This window comes from Drosophila melanogaster, chromosome 3L (assembly GCF_000001215.4).
Source record: "Drosophila melanogaster chromosome 3L".
Taxonomy (NCBI): Eukaryota; Metazoa; Arthropoda; class Insecta; order Diptera; family Drosophilidae; genus Drosophila; species Drosophila melanogaster.
Genome location: NT_037436.4, coordinates 2,062,445 through 2,081,686, shown reverse-complemented (window position 1 = coordinate 2,081,686; position 19,242 = coordinate 2,062,445). Strand labels below are relative to the sequence as shown.

Genomic DNA, 19,242 nt, shown 5'->3' with positions numbered 1-19,242 from the left:
AAGGTTGCAATAACAATAGTATTTATTTTAAGAGCGATTTCCGTGCCCAAGCTTGACGACATTATATTTAAAATTTCAAAAAGTAATTTTTTTATCGCGCTTAACGGAAACTGTTCTTTAATCGCCATATCATTGTAATGATTATTTCTGTGGTGCTTTTTCAAACGATCAAGCGCTCTTAACTTAACTTAACTTACCTTTAATCCGAACGTTTATGTATATACTTCCCTAATTCCCTGTAATTCTACCAAGAGCACACAAAATATTTAAATTCCACTTATTCACATTGAATACAGAAAAAGAACAAGGAGTTCCCCCCCAGTTTACAAAACCACTTAAGATTGAGTTTATTGAGGAGAAACAGCCCGAGCGGCTTAAGGTTACGGTTACTTGTCAAGTGACAGGAAAACCAAATCCTGAGGTCAAATGGTATAGAGGAATAGAGGAAGTTATACCCAGCGAAACAGTTCAAATGTTCTATGACGAAAAAACCGGCGATGTGGCCCTGGAGGTTATTAATCCCACACCCAATGAAGCAGTTGTCTACTCTGTGCAGGCGCAGAATCAGTTTGGACGTGCCATTGGCAATGCCAATATTCTAAGCCGGGTCGATGAAGTTCCCCGGGAGATACTAAAGGCCCCTACCGTAACTCCACTGAGTGCTGTTGTTGTACCCACAGGTGGTACTCTCTTCTTTGAAGCAAAATACGATGGCTTGCCTAGGCCAGAAGTAAAATGGATGCGCAATGGCCGTGAGATTATCGAGAATGAGGAGACCATAATCGAAACTACAGAAACAACCACCACAATAAAGGTTGTCAATATGACTCGCAAACGAACTGGCAAATATGAAGTTTGGGCTAAGAACAAGGTGGGTGAGGCCAAGTCCTCGGGCTCGGTGGTGGTTTCAGATCAAAAGCCCGATGAGCAAATTAAGCCGCCGAGATTTATTCAGCCCTTGGAGCCCAAGTACTTTGGCGAGCACGAGGTGGCCATTATTGAAGCGATTGTGGAATCTGAGCCATTATCGTCCTTCCAATGGTTTGTGCACAACGAGCCCATCAAGAGTTCAAACGAAGTGCGTATCGTTAGCCAGGCCAATAAGTCAACGTTGCTGATTGAAAACTTCCAAAGCAAGTTTGTGGGGCCTTTTACTTGCCGGGCCGAGAATGTGGGTGGATCAGTGACGTCAACGGCCACCGTTAACCTAATTCCCCAAGAGGAAGCCGAGGAATTTGAGTCGCCGCGTTTTGTTGAGGAGCTCGTTCAACCCGTGGAGGTTATGGATGGCGAGGCATTGCTGCTGACCTGTCAAGTAACAGGAAAGCCCACTCCTAAGGTAGAGTGGTACCACAATGCGGAGAAGATCACTGAGAACAAGGAAACTACGATATCGCAAGACTTGCAAGGCGTTTGCCAGCTGCAGATTACGGAAGTTTTCCCCGAAAACGAAGGCCAATACGAGTGCGTGGCTACAAATAAAATTGGCAAGAGCGTCAGCAAGACAAACGTTAAAATACAAGGTACTTGTAATGGTATCTATCGGTAGTTAAATAGTTAACCGGCTGGAAGTAGTGCCACTCTACACACTACATGCATCCCACACCTAGATAGGTTATCCACAATAACTACACTTTTCCCTGACTGAACTGAATTTTCTAAATCCCTTCCATACTAACTGGCCTTGTCGGCCTGCATGTGATTCTACTCGTTCAAATGCCTTACTGTCTATCAATTCCATAAAATATGTATCTCCAACTTTTCCGATCAACCCACTGATCCCGTCTTTTGTAAATACTTTTTCGTTTTTTGAGTTCGTTTCAAGAAAGTTCCGTGCCGAGACACGCTTATATTGATAACGCTTTCAAATGTGTATTTTTTAGCATTTGAATATATCCCCGATTCTGAAATCACTGGACTCACAGGATCTGAGGAGGATCTACTTGATAGAGTAAGCGTAACTGTTGTACTTGAGAACTTAAACCAAGGATTTTTCGAAAACCATTTTAGACCCTCTCAATCGACGAACAAGCTCCGAAAATTATTAAAAAACTACCGGAGAAAATCGAGCCAAAAGAAGGCGAGCAAGCGAAGCTGGAGGTTAAGGTCGTTGGAAAACCGAAACCGAAGGTCAAATGGCTGCGCGACGACGAGCAGATATTCGCCTCCGAGGAATATCAGATCGAAAATTTCGAAGATGGCACCTCAGTGCTGGTCATTAACCACGTCTATCCCGATGATTTGGGTACAATTAGTTTCGAGGCATACAATCCACTCGGTGTGGCAGTGACTACGGCGCTCTTTGCGGTCGAAGGTACTAATATGGTTTATTCGGCATATGATGCAATCTTTAATATGAATCAACTGTTATTTGGCTTTGTTAGTAAAATTCTTTTTCAGATGTCTGGAGCTGCATTATTTATGTTTCCCAAACTCTCTCGAGTCCAGTCTCTCTTAATTTCCCTAAACCCCCCATAACACTTTAGTTTTAAACACCTGCAGAATTATACACCAAACAAACTTCAAATAGGCAATACTTTTCTAGTTTAAGGAATACTGAACTAAATTTACAAATTTCTTTTTTCAAGAACACGTTTAATTGAATTTGTTTTTATTACTTCCACTATGTTTTCATCTATACCGAAAAAGGCATCGTGGGTTCGAAGGATTACCGCAAGCCGGAATGGGTGTCTCAAATGGAGGAAATGCAGGTGGCTCTCAAAGGTATGTATTCTCGACTAATGCCAGCTCTGTTACCACTGTTATGTGTATATGTGTTTTAATTTCGTGTTTCCAACACACAAATGTCTACTGTGCCTTTGTCTTAAACCACAAAACTACAAAAATTCACAAAGTCTGTCCTCTGTCTCCCGTCTTATTCTATTTTCTGTTTCTATTTCGTATTTGTCCATGTATAATACAATGTATCGTACAACAGCAACAAATAGTTAAACTTGTGAATTGCCCTACTCAAGATATTGTAGCTTTGTGATTGTCTCAGTCCTTTACTGCTCTAAGGCTTGACCCCTCCCCAAACCCAACTACGCCCATAATGAGTAATATTATCCGAAAAGTAAACGCCAATATAGAACTTATAGTATAAATTTAAATTAATTATCATTCGTATATAAAATGTATCTCTTACAGTATCGATATCTGTATATCATCTACAAGTAATTGGTTTATCGAATTCATTGCGTTTTATTCTAAATTTTAACTAACCAACCATTTTTAAAAAGTGTTCAATCCAACCCAAAGAAATTCTATAACATTCCCAGAACGCTGCTTGCTCTTCAGATCATTTTGTTGAAATGAAGCCAATGTTGCATGTATCCAAAAACATTTAAGTGTTAATAATTATAGCATATTTAATTATCACACGACTAAAAACAAACAGACACCAGAAATATGCACTCAAAGTCACACGAAAACCAACATGTTGTAAACCGATCTGTGTAAGTACACAATGTAATCATCCCTCTACCGCTTTTAGAATCTCCCTTTAGAGTCTAATCTATAGATATTATGCCATCTGTGTGCTTATAGCTGCTAAATGCTCGCCTTCACTACTAAACGAAATGCGTGACTGCCGTGCTGCCTTAGGTGAAACAGCCAAGTTCTCGATACAGTTTGCTGGCAATCCGATACCAGGTATTGTATGCCAAAGAGTTTTAGTGTCGGGACCTGATGTAGCTTGGTTTCGTTTCTAACCCTTTGACTTTAGATATTCAGTGGTATTTCAACAACGTTCAGCTTAGGGCATCCGAAAAGTATCGCATGGTAGTGCAGGAACAGGAAGCTACGCTAGAAATAATGAAAATAACAAGCGAAGACTGCGGTTACTATAACTGCAAGCTCATAAATGAGATTGGCATGACAATGACTCGGGCCAAGTTCGACATATCATCCACGAGCACCATAGTTGAGGAAACCAAGGCCAAGACTACCGTCAAGAAGAAGTCTGGCAAGAAAACTATGGTGAAAAGATCCGGTGCCTCAGAGTCCCAGAACGTGCAAAAGACAGAAATCCGTATTATTCCAACTAGCGCGGTAGAGACCAGCATGAATGTGATCAAGGTGAAGCAACCCGTATCCGTACTCGTAGAAAAGAGCGAAATATCTGAGGTTTTAGTCGTTAAAGATCGCGAGGTTGCCGATGCCGAAGAGCGTAGTAGCCAATTAATTGAAGAAATAGAAGAGGAGGAAGAGATTGAGGAGAAAGTCCAGCACGACGAGGAGGACGAAGTTGAGGTGCAAGTAGAGCAAAAGGAAACATATACGTCTAGCAAGAAAATAGAGATAACTAAAACGGTGGAGCTAATACGCACAAAAATTAGCGAAAAGATCATAACAATTGAAGATGTTCAAGTACTTTCGCATCACGAGGAAGTACAATGGCTGCTCGAGTCCATCGAGGCCGAGTCTTTCGGCCAAATTGGCGAGTCTGCCCTTAGAGATTTGGCCACTATTGGACTGCTATTGCGCTATGGCTGTGAGCACTACGAAATCACATATATGTATGAGCAAAACATATTTATATCGCTGAAGAAACCAGAGTCGCAATCGGCCCTGGTGCAGCTCGTCGAGCGAGAAGGCCACGAAGAACTGATCTCCCAAATACTGAGCGAGTCTTCCAATGAGGACGAGACCATCCTAGCAGCAACTGTGGGCTTCAAGGCCTTCATACGCATGATTCAGACATACGAAATCACGATTGAGATCGTCATTCGAAAGTTTGTTAGGGAGGACTTCATATCACAGGACTGGAAAATTTGTGGAAAGGAGGTTTGAAATTTGTTCAATGTGTTTTTGTTTTGTTTGAAATTTGTTGTGCAGATAGTTGAAATGCTAAAAAAAAAACGTTTTAGAATTAATTTTCGTTTCCTTTATGTGGGTTAATTTTCGCATTTCAACTTAATTATTGTCAAAAAAAATGGGCTGATAATTATTTACAAATTTTAAACATTTCTATTTAATTTGATTCACTGAAATCTAGAGAATAGTAGAGACTTCGCAAATAATTGAAAGTCACGAGGCCATCACACATGTGAAAATAGGTGAGTTCCAGGAAAATATTCGGATTTTCCTTAACTTAAAGCTAAAATCGATTAGTATAAAGAGACTTTTTTAATACGCATACTGAAAAAAGTTTATATCTATTTCTTTTTTTTTTTAATATGTAACTCTGCTTTGTAAACTTACCTACGCTTTTCGCGCCAATCCCAAAACATGGCCAATAAAATCCCATAACAAATCCGAAAGAGGAAACATTTGTCGAGGAACGAACGATAATTGTCCAAGAAGGTTTGAATATAAACACAGATGTCCTGTAAAAAAAAAAACAAACCACCAGTTATATAAATCCCACCAGTAACGATGTACCATCCCACGAACTACTCAACTACAGTCTAATAATATTATTAAAAAATACAAATACAAAAACAATAATAAATATTGTGTATACAAATATAACAATTAAATTTTGTTAAGCCAAACCAAGAAATCATGTGTATATTCTAAAAAGACGCCACCGAATAATAAATATACCCATTAACCGCTAATCGCCACCACTAAAAGCTATATTCACCTGGTTTTAACTTAAATATCTTGCTGCTACTTTGTACCATATAAGCTTAACTATTATTGACTATCGCACACTCTAATGCTTTTGCAATATGCATTCACTTTTAAGAGTAGAAGAGCTTTATTCCCTTGCACGCCAAGCTGGACTTCTTTGGATGTAAATTGAGGTAAGGTCTATCTCCCATTTCTGTCTGTTTGAAAATCATGAAAAAAAATGTTTAAGGAAAAATGTATCATTTCTTATCCTATCGTTTTTTGTGCAACTCATTTCGCATTGGCTGTCTCTATTTGGCAAGACATACTAAATGAATGATGCCAGCACGGCTTATAGCTGTTCATATCATTGTTTTATCGTTGTTATTAACAGAAACACAAAGAGAGGTCGACATTGTCATTGTTTAATTACATTACATTCACAGAAACAGCAACCACTAAAGTGGAAAAACTATTCAAAAAGCAGGAACAAGAACATGTGCAAAATCTAGAACAACAAGAACAAGTGAAAATTCAGGTTCAGACTAAACAAATTGCGCAGATGAACACTAAAATCAAAAAGCATAAAAAACACAAACAACAAGAACAGGAAGTTTCCGAGACAACAATTCAATGCGAACAGAAAGAAACACTGGCTCACGAAACAAGCGCGGAATTACCACAGTCAGAAACTCTTGAGCAAATTGAGGAGTCTCTGTCCACATACGAAACACTACCCATACAAAATCTTTCAAAAGACACGCTTCAGACCGTTGCAGTTTCAGTCACCACAGAACTTTCTACTCCAAGCCCAACGGCGTCGCGGGTACAGGAGGAGATTCTACCTCAAAAGGTATTGGCCATCAATGAGGAGGTGTTACCACTCGATGAGTTTGGCCTGCGAAAAGAATCTCCCAGACCCAAAGAAAACAAGCTTACCGAAAATATTGAAGTAAGGCTAAAGCATGCACTTAATGTCTCACATGCAAAGACGGCTGAGTCTTCAAAGGAATTGCCTTCCAAAATACCGAAATCCGTGAAAGCCCAGCGGAAGATGAAAGAGTCACGCTCCTTGGTGGTTGAAGCTCCAAACGCCGAAGAAGCTATCGAGGATCTAAAGCCACTGAAGGCCGTTTCGCAAGAGGTACAGAGCGACATATTATTCTCGCATGAGATAACCGAAGAACAGCACCAAGCACTGGAGACCATTGAGAAGCTAAAACCCACCTCTGCCATTGAGGACACCGTTCAGCAGAAACTACTGAGCCAGGAGGAGTTAATTATCGCGGAAGTTTTACCCTCCGAAACTGTGGGAAGGGATGTCACTGATGTTAGGCCACCGGGAGAAACTATTTCGCCTCGACTTACCCCCAACATGAGCCTTTGCATTACCGAATGCCAGCCGGAGGACTCTATAGGCGAAATGCAACAAGCTGCTAAAGAACGCATGGAGACACCTTCGATGTCGGTAACGGAATCAAAGGCAGTCGGTGGACAAGAACTGGAAGTTTTGGAGAACGTGGACCATATGCCATTAATAACCCAGCCTACTAAGGGATTAGCTGATTATACCATTAAAGCCGAGGAGGTTCCCGTTCAGGTGCAAGAAATTATCACTTTTGATAGTTTGGAAAGAGAAACGGTGGCCAAAACACAGACTGCCAAAAGTAATGCATTGGAATTATTCGAGTTATCTGAGGGTCTAGTCAGTAGCACCGCTGATTCTCATAGTCCAATAGCCGAGGATTTGCCTATTTTTGAGAAAGATGTAAAAGAAGCCACTATAGATATGCAAATGCAGCACCACGTAACAACTTCCGAAACAGTTTCCAATGAAAATGCAGTTAAGGATTTGAAAGCAGTTGATACCCCGAAAATGGCCGAGGGCACATTGGGGCAATCAAGTGCGTTAACTATTGGGGAAACGCAGCAGATGAATCTTGTAGAAACGACAGTTGAGCTTATCGAACCAAATGTAGAATCGACAAAACCAGCTAAGGGCGCCTTAACAGAGGCATATGGCACAGCCGAGAGTAACGAAGAGACCCTCCTCGAATCACTCGGTTTGGTACCAGACGATAATCGCAAGATAGAACAAGGAAAAGTAAATATTAGCGAAGGGGAGTATGTGGCAAAAGTTCAGACCACGACGGTGACTGACACTGAGGGAGAATTTGTTTCCGTAGCTCCAAAACTGGTGAATCCCAAATTCGATTTCGTCGAGCAATCTGCGTTGCAGATTAAGCAGGACACGACAGTGGAGAAGGAGGAAATTCTATCTTCCAATATAGAACTGGCACCACAGTTAGCTACATCAAATATGTTTCCTGCTGAGTTAAAGGTTACAAGCATATACGAAGTTCAACCAGGTCTGACATCAAGTGATATTATTACGGAGCAAACAAAGTCTGTATCAGCTAATCAAGTCTTTGAGACGATGTCGATTGGAGTTACTAGTAAGCCAGATATGTTAGAGAGTACTAGTCACATTGATGCCTTTCAACATCCTGAGTTCAAAACGGGGGACACAATTCTAGATGAAAACCAACAACCTTTGGAAGTAACAAACGTGCAGATAACCGAGTCAAGTACGGATATTATTGATGTCTTACCTAATCAAAAGCTTACTAAAGCCGAAACTGTCACCGATGGATTTAAATATGCTGAGGGCCTAGTTGTACTTCCGATGGAGTCGACAATCGATAAAACCGAAGATACCAAACCGACGGCGGTAAATGCAGATATTAGCATGCATCAACAATTTGGAACAGATGTTAGAGAGCAGGAGCCGCTAGAAAGTACTCTAACACGCACAGAGGATCTAAAGCCTCAGACACAAACAACAGAAAGCCAGTTTGGGTTGCTGCAATCTCTGGAAACCAGCTCATGTGTTACCTTAGAGGGAGAAAGCGTTCTATCAGTTAAAGAGCGCCATCCTGAACAAAGCGCTGCCATTGGAACTTCGTCAGCTCTGCAAGTGGCCAATATCACGAGGCCCCAGCATATGGAATCTTTGGATAGACTAGATGAACAGAAGGTGCCTTATTATCAGGCAAATGTTAATATTGGGGAAATCACTTTACCGAACGTTGAGAAAATCGATTCGTTTGATGTTCTAAGCGATTTGAATACACCAGATTACAATAAATCATCTAAAGGTCGTGTACAGTTAATTGAAAGCACAACATCGTTAAAAACGACAACAGCTGTTGTAAGTGAAAGTACAGAAGAATTAAAGGACTTAAACATTACTCAGCCAGTTCATATTAAGCCAAAGCCTTATGAATCTGATCAGAAAATCTCCATTTCCGAGCAGACAAATGTTCTCGAACATGTTTCGAGCCTGAACCCAGTATTACCCGCATTGGAAACGATCCAATCTTCAATAAAAAGTTTGCACGAGATAAATGTAAGAGAGACTGATATTTTAGAGAAAGAGGAGTCCCTGAAAGATGTTGATCATATAAGTGGCCGTCTGGCTAAAATTATTTTGGACTGCACGACAGGCATCGCACAAGTTCGACAAGAAGAAACACTCGAGCATGAGGAGGACCTTAAAGCTCCCTTAATTCCGCTGGAGAAGGCAATACCTGCTTCTTCAGAGTTACATCGGTTGCCTCTAACTGAATACGTGCAAGAACAACAAGGTACCAGTGACATGACGGACTTTAAAGTTTCAAACAAATGTGCATCTCCTAATATTGATCATTTATATGAAACAAAGTCATCTGAAATGATTGTATACGACTCTTCGATAAATTCAGTTGATTCCGAGTTTCCAGCTGGTATAGTGCCTCAAAAATCTCTAGTTCCCTTTCGGCATACAATGGTGACAGAAAACGTTGCCTTTAATGCATCTGAAAATTTCGAAATCTTATCTGCCGATCAACAAATTGCCACAAATGTGCAGGATAGCCTAAGTCAATCAATAATCGCAGAGGATCAAATTGCATTTGAAACTGAACAAAATCTGGGTCTTGAAACTACACCGACCCACAAACCCAAACTTCTTAAGGATGACCAAAATCTTCATGCGAAGCTCGTGGACGAAGCAACAGTATATGAAGCCATGGGACAGGAGCAAAAAGTTGATAAATATAACATACAACAAGCGGAGATCACTCACGATCTACCTCAAGTTTATGCAACCGATCTCCAACAAACTTTTGAGGCTGAAAAAGAGATTACGACTCGTGAGCAATCTTATGTGGCAGCAACAACTGATATTATTCCATCGCGGCTCGGTTTAGCGATGACTACAAAGACGCATCCTGTTGAAGGAATTGATGTTCTGTTAAGTTCGCCTCCAAAACCATCGCTTGCGCAGACAAACTATGAAGAAACACAGCATGAAGTACGCGTCAGAGAAACCCAAGCGATAGAGGAATCCGAGGAACTCACAGATGGACGATTACTTCCGGTTTCTGCTGTCGAGTCGATAGACAGTACGTTTAAGGTGACATCAGATTCTCAACAACCACCAGTTTTCGATAAGGAGTTGTCAATACCGACTGTATCTCCTTTGGAGGCCAGAGCAAAACCATCTTTAAATCTACTTCAAGGCACCACCACATTCGATGTCATTCCCTTAGAATCATCTGTACTTCTTAAAGATACGCATGTCGCTGTGCAGAAGGCGCAACAGGAGTATGTCGCTCAGGTGGAGTCAAATAAAGTTCACGTTCAAATGGATAATCTAGTTATGCATAAGGAAGATATTTTTGAAAATGCCGAAATAGAGAATTTTTGTAAACCAATTACCGAAGGCACTCAGCTGGAAACAGTTGTTATTGAAGTGGTGCCAATAGATAATGTGGGTGGTATTCATTTAGCCCCACAGCCATCTACATTATTAGCCACTTTAACGTCTACCGATATAGTCAATCAATCGCACGTTATAGATACACAAGTTCCCTTAGAAATGGAAAGTGAAGCTCAAGCTCCTTTAGACAACATTGCCCAAGCTAGGATTAAATCAGCTGAAGACCACGTACACACAAACGTGTCTGAGGTTAATGTTTACGAACAAACTAAAGCAATTCAAGATCAAAACAAACATGGCTTATTTGTTAAGGTATCGAAGAATTCTGATACGAGCAAAGCTTATTTAACAACAATACAATCGACATTCTTAAAAGAGGACATCCTACCTAAACCTAACATTCTTCAGGACACAGCTCAAGCTGCTGCTGATGAACTTCAATCTTTGGTAACCGAGGAAGTCGTTAGCGTTAGCTCTATTCAAGAAACATATGAACTTAAAATTCCACTGCAAAAAACAGCTAACTTAACTCAGCAAACTCCACAGAATTCTGTAAATGTTTGTCAGCAACTTGCTTATGAAGAAACACCTGATATTGCGTTTGAGCCGCACGCATTAACGCGAGCAACTACTAGTTCTGTACCGACATTTCTTAAGCCAGCCGAAAATGCAACTGTTAATATTTATGAAAACATTGAAGGGCATGGTGATTTTAAGCCGGGAACTGTAAACCTGACTTCCAATTCAAATTTGAATTCTGAGTTAGTGGTTTCGGTAGTACAAGAGGTGACATCGGTACCATCTTTGGGTAGCCTTGCAACGGTCGAACCCCAGGAGCTAAAAGCAATGCCAGTTACAAAATCATCCACAAACCTTGCTTACAGCGAGGAAGGTGGGATTCCATATGTACAGATTACTGTAGAAGAAGCTAAATTGGTTAACACTCGGGCAGACGTAGAAGAAAACATAACTTCTGTCACGACAGAACAACCCAACATGTGTATTGCCGCATCGATTCAGTTGCCAGCCATAGAAGAAAAAAAATTAGAAAATGCTTTACAAACTCCACAATTTGCATCAGAGTCGATCCTAAAAACTTCACCACAGATTTCCCGAAATGCACACTTTGAAACCAGAACACACGAAGAGGAATATTCAACGACCACTGAATCACTAGTAACAACACAAGCCTTAAGAGATGACATTGATAGTACTCAAAAAAACGTAATGCAGGATGTTCAAATGTATAAACATTTCGCGACAAAGAGCTTAGATAAAACGGTAAAAGTGGAAACGGGTAAGTATATAGTTAGATTATATTTAGTTAGTTAAAAAAAGGCGTATTACTTTCACTAGCACCGTCCCTTCGAACCCAAAGCACATATTACACAAAACAAAGCAATGCCACAATAGCAATACAATACAATATACTAAATGCACACTTTTTTACACAGATACAAATCAAGCCACAGACACAACACACATAAAACAAAAAACACCAACACATAAACTAGCATCCAGCACGACTCAAATCACAGAATCGCCAGAAATTATAAAAACTATTGAAACAATATCTGAAGACGGCTCCCCGAGCAAAAAGATGATTCGAACTCGTTTAATAAAAAAAGTCAAGGGTAATAAACAAGAATTCACCAAAATTGAAACCGTCGAGGAAGACGACAAGCAACCCGAAACAACGGTCACCGTTGAGGAACTCCCGTATGAAGAAGAGAAACCTGAGGAAATTCAAGAGCTTCCAGAGGAGGTTTGCGTCGTTGAAACCGTTACGGAAGATGGCAAGCCTAAGAAGAAGAAGATCCGTACTCGTGTTATCAAGAAGGTCAAGGGTGACAAGCAAGAAGTCACCAAAATTGAAACCGTCGAAGAGGACGACAAGCAACCCGAAACAACGGTCACCGTTGAGGAAGTTCCGTATGAAGAAGAGAAACCTGAGGAAATTCAAGAGCTTCCAGAGGAGGTTCGCGTCGTTGAAACCGTTACGGAAGATGGCAAGCCTAAGAAGAAGAAGATCCGTACTCGTGTTATCAAGAAGGTCAAGGGTGACAAGCAAGAAGTCACCAAAATTGAAACCGTCGAGGAGGACGACAAACAACCCGAAACAACGGTCACCGTTGAGGAAGTTCCTTATGAAGAAGAGAAACCTGAGGAAATTCAAGAGCTTCCAGAGGAGGTTCGCGTCGTTGAAACCGTTACGGAAGATGGCAAGCCTAAGAAGAAGAAGATCCGAACTCGTTTTATCAAGAAGGTCAAGGGTGACAAGCAAGAAGTCACGAAAATTGAAACCGTCGAGGAGGACGACAAACAACCCGAAACAACGGTCACCGTTGAGGAAGTTCCGTATGAAGAAGAGAAACCTGAGGAAATTCAAGAGCTTCCAGAGGAGGTTCGCGTCGTTGAAACCGTTACGGAAGATGGCAAGCCTAAGAAGAAGAAGATCCGTACTCGTGTTATCAAGAAGGTCAAGGGTGACAAGCAAGAAGTCACCAAAATTGAAACCGTCGAGGAGGACGACAAACAACCCGAAACAACGGTCACCGTTGAGGAAGTTCCGTATGAAGAAGAGAAACCTGAGGAAATTCAAGAGCTTCCAGAGGAGGTTCGCGTCGTTGAAACCGTTACGGAAGATGGCAAGCCTAAGAAGAAGAAGATCCGTACTCGTGTTATCAAGAAGGTCAAGGGTGACAAGCAAGAAGTCACCAAAATTGAAACCGTCGAGGAGGACGACAAACAACCCGAAACAACGGTCACCGTTGAGGAAGTTCCGTATGAAGAAGAGAAACCTGAGGAAATTCAAGAGCTTCCAGAGGAGGTTCGCGTCGTTGAAACCGTTACGGAAGATGGCAAGCCTAAGAAGAAGAAGATCCGTACTCGTGTTATCAAGAAGGTCAAGGGTGACAAGCAAGAAGTCACCAAAATTGAAACCGTCGAGGAGGACGACAAACAACCCGAAACAACGGTCACCGTTGAGGAAGTTCCGTATGAAGAAGAGAAACCTGAGGAAATTCAAGAGCTTCCAGAGGAGGTTCGCGTCGTTGAAACCGTTACGGAAGATGGCAAGCCTAAGAAGAAGAAGATCCGTACTCGTGTTATCAAGAAGGTCAAGGGTGACAAGCAAGAAGTCACCAAGATTGAAACCGCCGAAGAGGACGACAAGCAACCCGAAACAACGGTCACCGTTGAGGAAGTTCCGTATGAAGAAGAGAAACCTGAGGAAATTCAAGAGCTTCCAGAGGAGGTTCGCGTCGTTGAAACCGTTACGGAAGATGGCAAGCCTAAGAAGAAGAAGATCCGTACTCGTGTTATCAAGAAGGTCAAGGGTGACAAGCAAGAAGTCACCAAAATTGAAACCGTCGAGGAGGACGACAAACAACCCGAAACAACGGTCACCGTTGAGGAAGTTCCGTATGAAGAAGAGAAACCTGAGGAAATTCAAGAGCTTCCAGAGGAGGTTCGCGTCGTTGAAACCGTTACGGAAGATGGCAAGCCTAAGAAGAAGAAGATCCGTACTCGTGTTATCAAGAAGGTCAAGGGTGACAAGCAAGAAGTCACCAAAATTGAAACCGTCGAGGAGGACGACAAACAACCCGAAACAACGGTCACCGTTGAGGAAGTTCCGTATGAAGAAGAGAAACCTGAGGAAATTCAAGAGCTTCCAGAGGAGGTTCGCGTCGTTGAAACCGTTACGGAAGATGGCAAGCCTAAGAAGAAGAAGATCCGTACTCGTGTTATCAAGAAGGTCAAAGGTGACAAGCAAGAAGTCACGAAAATTGAAACCGTCGAGGAGGACGACAAACAACCCGAAACAACGGTCACCGTTGAGGAAGTTCCGTATGAAGAAGAGAAACCTGAGGAAATTCAAGAGCTTCCAGAGGAGGTTCGCGTCGTTGAAACCGTTACGGAGGATGGCAAGCCTAAGAAGAAGAAGATCCGTACTCGTGTTATCAAGAAGGTCAAGGGTGACAAGCAAGAAGTCACCAAAATTGAAACCGTCGAGGAGAACGACAAACAACCCGAAACAACGGTCACCGTTGAGGAAGTTCCGTATGAAGAAGAGAAACCTGAGGAAATTCAAGAGCTTCCAGAGGAGGTTCGCGTCGTTGAAACCGTTACGGAAGATGGCAAGCCTAAGAAGAAGAAGATCCGTACTCGTGTTATCAAGAAGGTCAAGGGTGACAAGCAAGAAGTCACCAAAATTGAAACCGTCGAGGAGGACGACAAACAACCCAAAACAACGGTCACCGTTGAGGAAGTTCCGTATGAAGAAGAGAAACCTGAGGAAATTCAAGAGCTTCCAGAGGAGGTTCGCGTCGTTGAAACCGTTACGGAAGATGGCAAGCCTAAGAAGAAGAAGATCCGTACTCGTGTTATCAAGAAGGTCAAGGGTGACAATCAAGAAGTCACGAAAATTGAAACCGTCGAGGAGGACGACAAACAACCCGAAACAACGGTCACCGTTGAGGAAGTTCCGTATGAAGAAGAGAAACCTGAGGAAATTCAAGAGCTTCCAGAGGAGGTTCGCGTCGTTGAAACCGTTACGGAAGATGGCAAGCCTAAGAAGAAGAAGATCCGTACTCGTGTTATCAAGAAGGTCAAGGGTGACAAGCAAGAAGTCACCAAAATTGAAACCGTCGAGGAGGACGACAAACAACCCGAAACAACGGTCACCGTTGAGGAAGTTCCGTATGAAGAAGAGAAACCTGAGGAAATTCAAGAGCTTCCAGAGGAGGTTCGCGTCGTTGAAACCGTTACGGAAGATGGCAAGCCTAAGAAGAAGAAGATCCGTACTCGTGTTATCAAGAAGGTCAAGGGTGACATGCAAGAAGTCACCAAAATTGAAACCGTCGAGGAGGACGACAAACAACCCGAAACAACGGTCACCGTTGAGGAAGTTCCGTATGAAGAAGAGAAACCTGAGGAAATTCAAGAGCTTCCAGAGGAGGTTCGCGTCGTTGAAACCGTTACGGAAGATGGCAAGCCTAAGAAGAAGAAGATCCGTACTCGTGTTATCAAGAAGGTCAAAGGTGACAAGCAAGAAGTCACGAAAATTGAAACCGTCGAGGAGGACGACAAACAACCCGAAACAACAGTCACCGTTGAGGAAGTTCCGTATGAAGAAGAGAAACCTGAGGAAATTCAAGAGCTTCCAGAGGAGGTTCGCGTCGTTGAAACCGTTACGGAAGATGGCAAGCCTAAGAAGAAGAAGATCCGTACTCGTGTTATCAAGAAGGTCAAGGGTGACAAGCAAGAAGTCACCAAAATTGAAACCGTCGAGGAGGACGACAAACAACCCGAAACAACGGTCACCGTTGAGGAAGTTCCGTATGAAGAAGAGAAACCTGAGGAAATTCAAGAGCTTCCAGAGGAGGTTCGCGTCGTTGAAACCGTTACGGAAGATGGCAAGCCTAAGAAGAAGAAGATCCGTACTCGTGTTATCAAGAAGGTCAAGGGTGACAAGCAAGAAGTCACCAAAATTGAAACCGTCGAGGAGGACGACAAACAACCCGAAACAACGGTCACCGTTGAGGAAGTTCCGTATGAAGAAGAGAAACCTGAGGAAATTCAAGAGCTTCCAGAGGAGGTTCGCGTCGTTGAAACCGTTACGGAAGATGGCAAGCCTAAGAAGAAAAAGATCCGTACTCGTGTTATCAAGAAGGTCAAGGGTGACAAGCAAGAAGTCACCAAAATCGAAACCGTCGAAGAGGACGACAAGCAACCCGAAACGACGGTCACTGTTGAGGAAGTTCCGTATGAAGAAGAGAAGCCTGAGGAAATTCAAGAGCTTCCAGAGGAGGTTCGCGTCGTTGAAACCGTTACGGAAGATGGCAAGCCTAAGAAGAAGAAGATCCGTACTCGTGTTATCAAGAAGGTCAAGGGTGACAAGCAAGAAGTCACCAAAATTGAAACCGTCGAGGAGGACGACAAACAACCCGAAACAACGGTCACCGTTGAGGAAGTTCCGTATGAAGAAGAGAAACCTGAGGAAATTCAAGAGCTTCCAGAGGAGGTTCGCGTCGTTGAAACCGTTACGGAAGATGGCAAGCCTAAGAAGAAGAAGATCCGTACTCGTGTTATCAAGAAGGTCAAGGGTGACAAGCAAGAAGTCACCAAAATTGAAACCGTCGAGGAGGACGACAAACAACCCGAAACAACGGTCACCGTTGAGGAAGTTCCGTATGAAGAAGAGAAACCTGAGGAAATTCAAGAGCTTCCAGAGGAGGTTCGCGTCGTTGAAACCGTTACGGAAGATGGCAAGCCTAAGAAGAAGAAGATCCGTACTCGTGTTATCAAGAAGGTCAAGGGTGACAAGCAAGAAGTCACCAAAATTGAAACCGTCGAGGAGGACGACAAACAACCCGAAACAACGGTCACCGTTGAGGAAGTTCCGTATGAAGAAGAGAAACCTGAGGAAATTCAAGAGCTTCCAGAGGAGGTTCGCGTCGTTGAAACCGTTACGGAAGATGGCAAGCCTAAGAAGAAGAAGATCCGTACTCGTGTTATCAAGAAGGTCAAGGGTGACAAGCAAGAAGTCACCAAAATTGAAACCGTCGAGGAGGACGACAAACAACCCGAAACAACGGTCACCGTTGAGGAAGTTCCGTATGAAGTAGAGAAACCTGATGAAATTCAAGAGCTTCCAGAGGAGGTTCGCGTCGTTGAAACCGTTACGGAAGATGGCAAGCCTAAGAAGAAGAAGATCCGTACTCGTGTTATCAAGAAGGTCAAGGGTGACAAGCAAGAAGTCACGAAAATTGAAACCGTCGAGGAGGACGACAAACAACCCGAAACAACGGTCACCGTTGAGGAAGTTCCGTATGAAGAAGAGAAACCTGAGGAAATTCAAGAGCTTCCAGAGGAGGTTCGCGTCGTTGAAACCGTTACGGAAGATGGCAAGCCTAAGAAGAAGAAGATCCGTACTCGTGTTATCAAGAAGGTCAAGGGTGACAAGCAAGAAGTCACCAAAATTGAAACCGTCGAGGAGGACGACAAACAACCCGAAACAACGGTCACCGTTGAGGAAGTTCCGTATGAAGAAGAGAAACCTGAGGAAATTCAAGAGCTTCCAGAGGAGGTTCGCGTCGTTGAAACCGTTACGGAAGATGGCAAGCCTAAGAAGAAGAAGATCCGTACTCGTGTTATCAAGAAGGTCAAGGGTGACAAGCAAGAAGTCACCAAAATTGAAACCGTCGAGGAGGACGACAAACAACCCGAAACAACGGTCACCGTTGAGGAAGTTCCGTATGAAGAAGAGAAACCTGAGGAAATTCAAGAGCTTCCAGAGGAGGTTCGCGTCGTTGAAACCGTTACGGAAGATGGCAAGCCTAAGAAGAAAAAGATCCGTACTCGTGTTATCAAGAAGGTCAAGGGTGACAAGCAAGAAGTCACCAAAATTGAAACCGTCGAGGAGGACGACAAACAACCCGAAACAACGGTCACCGTTGAGGAAGTTCCGTATGAAGAAGAGAAACCTGAGGAAATTCAAGAGCTTCCAGAGGAGGTTCGCGTCGTTGAAACCGTTACGGAAGATGGCAAGCCTAAAAAGAAGAAGATCCGTACTCGTGTTATCAAGAAGGTCAAGGGTGACAAGCAAGAAGTCACCAAAATTGAAACCGTCGAGGAGGACGACAAACAACCCGAAACAACGGTCACCGTTGAGGAAGTTCCGTATGAAGAAGAGAAACTTGAGGAAATTCAAGAGCTTCCAGAGGAGGTTCGCGTCGTTGAAACCGTTACGGAAGATGGCAAGCCTAAGAAGAAGAAGATCCGTACTCGTGTTATCAAGAAGGTCAAGGGTGACAAGCAAGAGGTCACGACAATTGAAACCGTCGAGGAGGACGACAAGAAAGCGGAAACAACGGTAACAGTCGAAGAAACTGAATTAAGTGCTCCCAGTGTAGGCAAGGTTCAACTTAAAAAAAGGGTAATCGTTCAAAAACCCGAAGACGCTGTAACGGTGTTTGAATTGCCTGAGCGGAAATCAGTTATACTTTCAGAAAAAGAAGATGGAACTCCAACCAAAACTGTTATTAAAACAAGAATCATTAAAAAAATCCAAGGGCCGAACATGGAGGTGACAAAAGTTCAAACCGTTGAAGAGTATGAGAAAGCACCACAAACTATAGTATCAGTAGAGAAGTTTAATACCCCATTCCCAGAGCTTCCTGAAGAAAGGCTTTCTGAAGTAGTTATGTTACCCGATGAAGTTTTTGAGTCTGAGGCTGTTGATGAAGAAGGCCGTTTAAAAATGATCAAAACCAAGAAGCGTATCATTAGAAAACCGGCACTTGATAACACTGAAGAAGTAACTGAAATAGGAATTATTGAACAAGACAATGTGGAGCCAATATATTCTGTTAAAATACAAGAAAGACCCTTAACTGAATCGAAGCCAGAGGATAGTAAATTAATCGAGCTTCCCGAACATGTGACAGAACTAAATGTTATTTTGCCCGATGGTAAAAAAAAGAGAAGGACCGTTAAGTCCAGAGCTTTCAAAAAGAGCCTAGACGATGATCTTGACGAAGTTACAACTATCCATATAATAGAGGAGGAAGATAAGGAACCACTAACTAAAGTTAACATAGAAGTTGTGCCTTCTGATGAGATATCAATCACGCCCATACCAATAGAAGAACTGCCCGAGGAAACCGTATTTACCGAAGAATTAGACGAAAATAAAAAGCCGAAAAAGAAAACTACCAAAACACGAACATTTAAGAAGCGAGGTCCAGATGACGATGAATATTTCCAAATTCAAACAATTGACGAAGAGGGCAAGGAGCCCATCTCGCTTATTCGAGTTGTTAGCGATGAAAATATTGCTGATATTATCGATATTAGTAAACTTGATGATGAAAAGGTTTTAAAACACAAACAAAAGCCACACAAGCATAAGGGTAAGAACA

General features: G+C 42.5%; 1 protein-coding gene across 11 annotated transcripts in view; it reads left to right on the top strand.

Annotated features, from left to right (window-relative positions):
* sls (sallimus) overlaps positions 1–19,242 on the top strand; it is a 75,931-nt gene that overhangs the window by 33,925 nt on the left and 22,764 nt on the right. For 3 of the 11 annotated variants that reach the window (NM_001274378.1, NM_001274377.1, NM_001274376.1), the window contains exons 16-25: positions 297–1,523; positions 1,884–1,951; positions 2,011–2,314; positions 2,650–2,724; positions 3,547–3,651; positions 3,725–4,785; positions 4,997–5,057; positions 5,263–5,304; positions 6,003–11,615; positions 11,773–19,233. In NM_001274378.1, the coding sequence (NP_001261307.1) occupies positions 297–1,523; positions 1,884–1,951; positions 2,011–2,314; positions 2,650–2,724; positions 3,547–3,651; positions 3,725–4,785; positions 4,997–5,057; positions 5,263–5,304; positions 6,003–11,615; positions 11,773–19,233 (16,017 nt within the window). Of the gene's footprint in view, positions 1–296; positions 1,524–1,883; positions 1,952–2,010; positions 2,315–2,384; positions 2,448–2,649; positions 2,725–3,546; positions 3,652–3,724; positions 4,786–4,996; positions 5,058–5,262; positions 5,305–6,002; positions 11,616–11,772; positions 19,234–19,242 lie in introns of all 11 variants that reach the window. The other 8 variants (NM_001274385.1, NM_001274382.1, NM_001274375.1 and 5 more) reach the window with 7 other exon arrangements.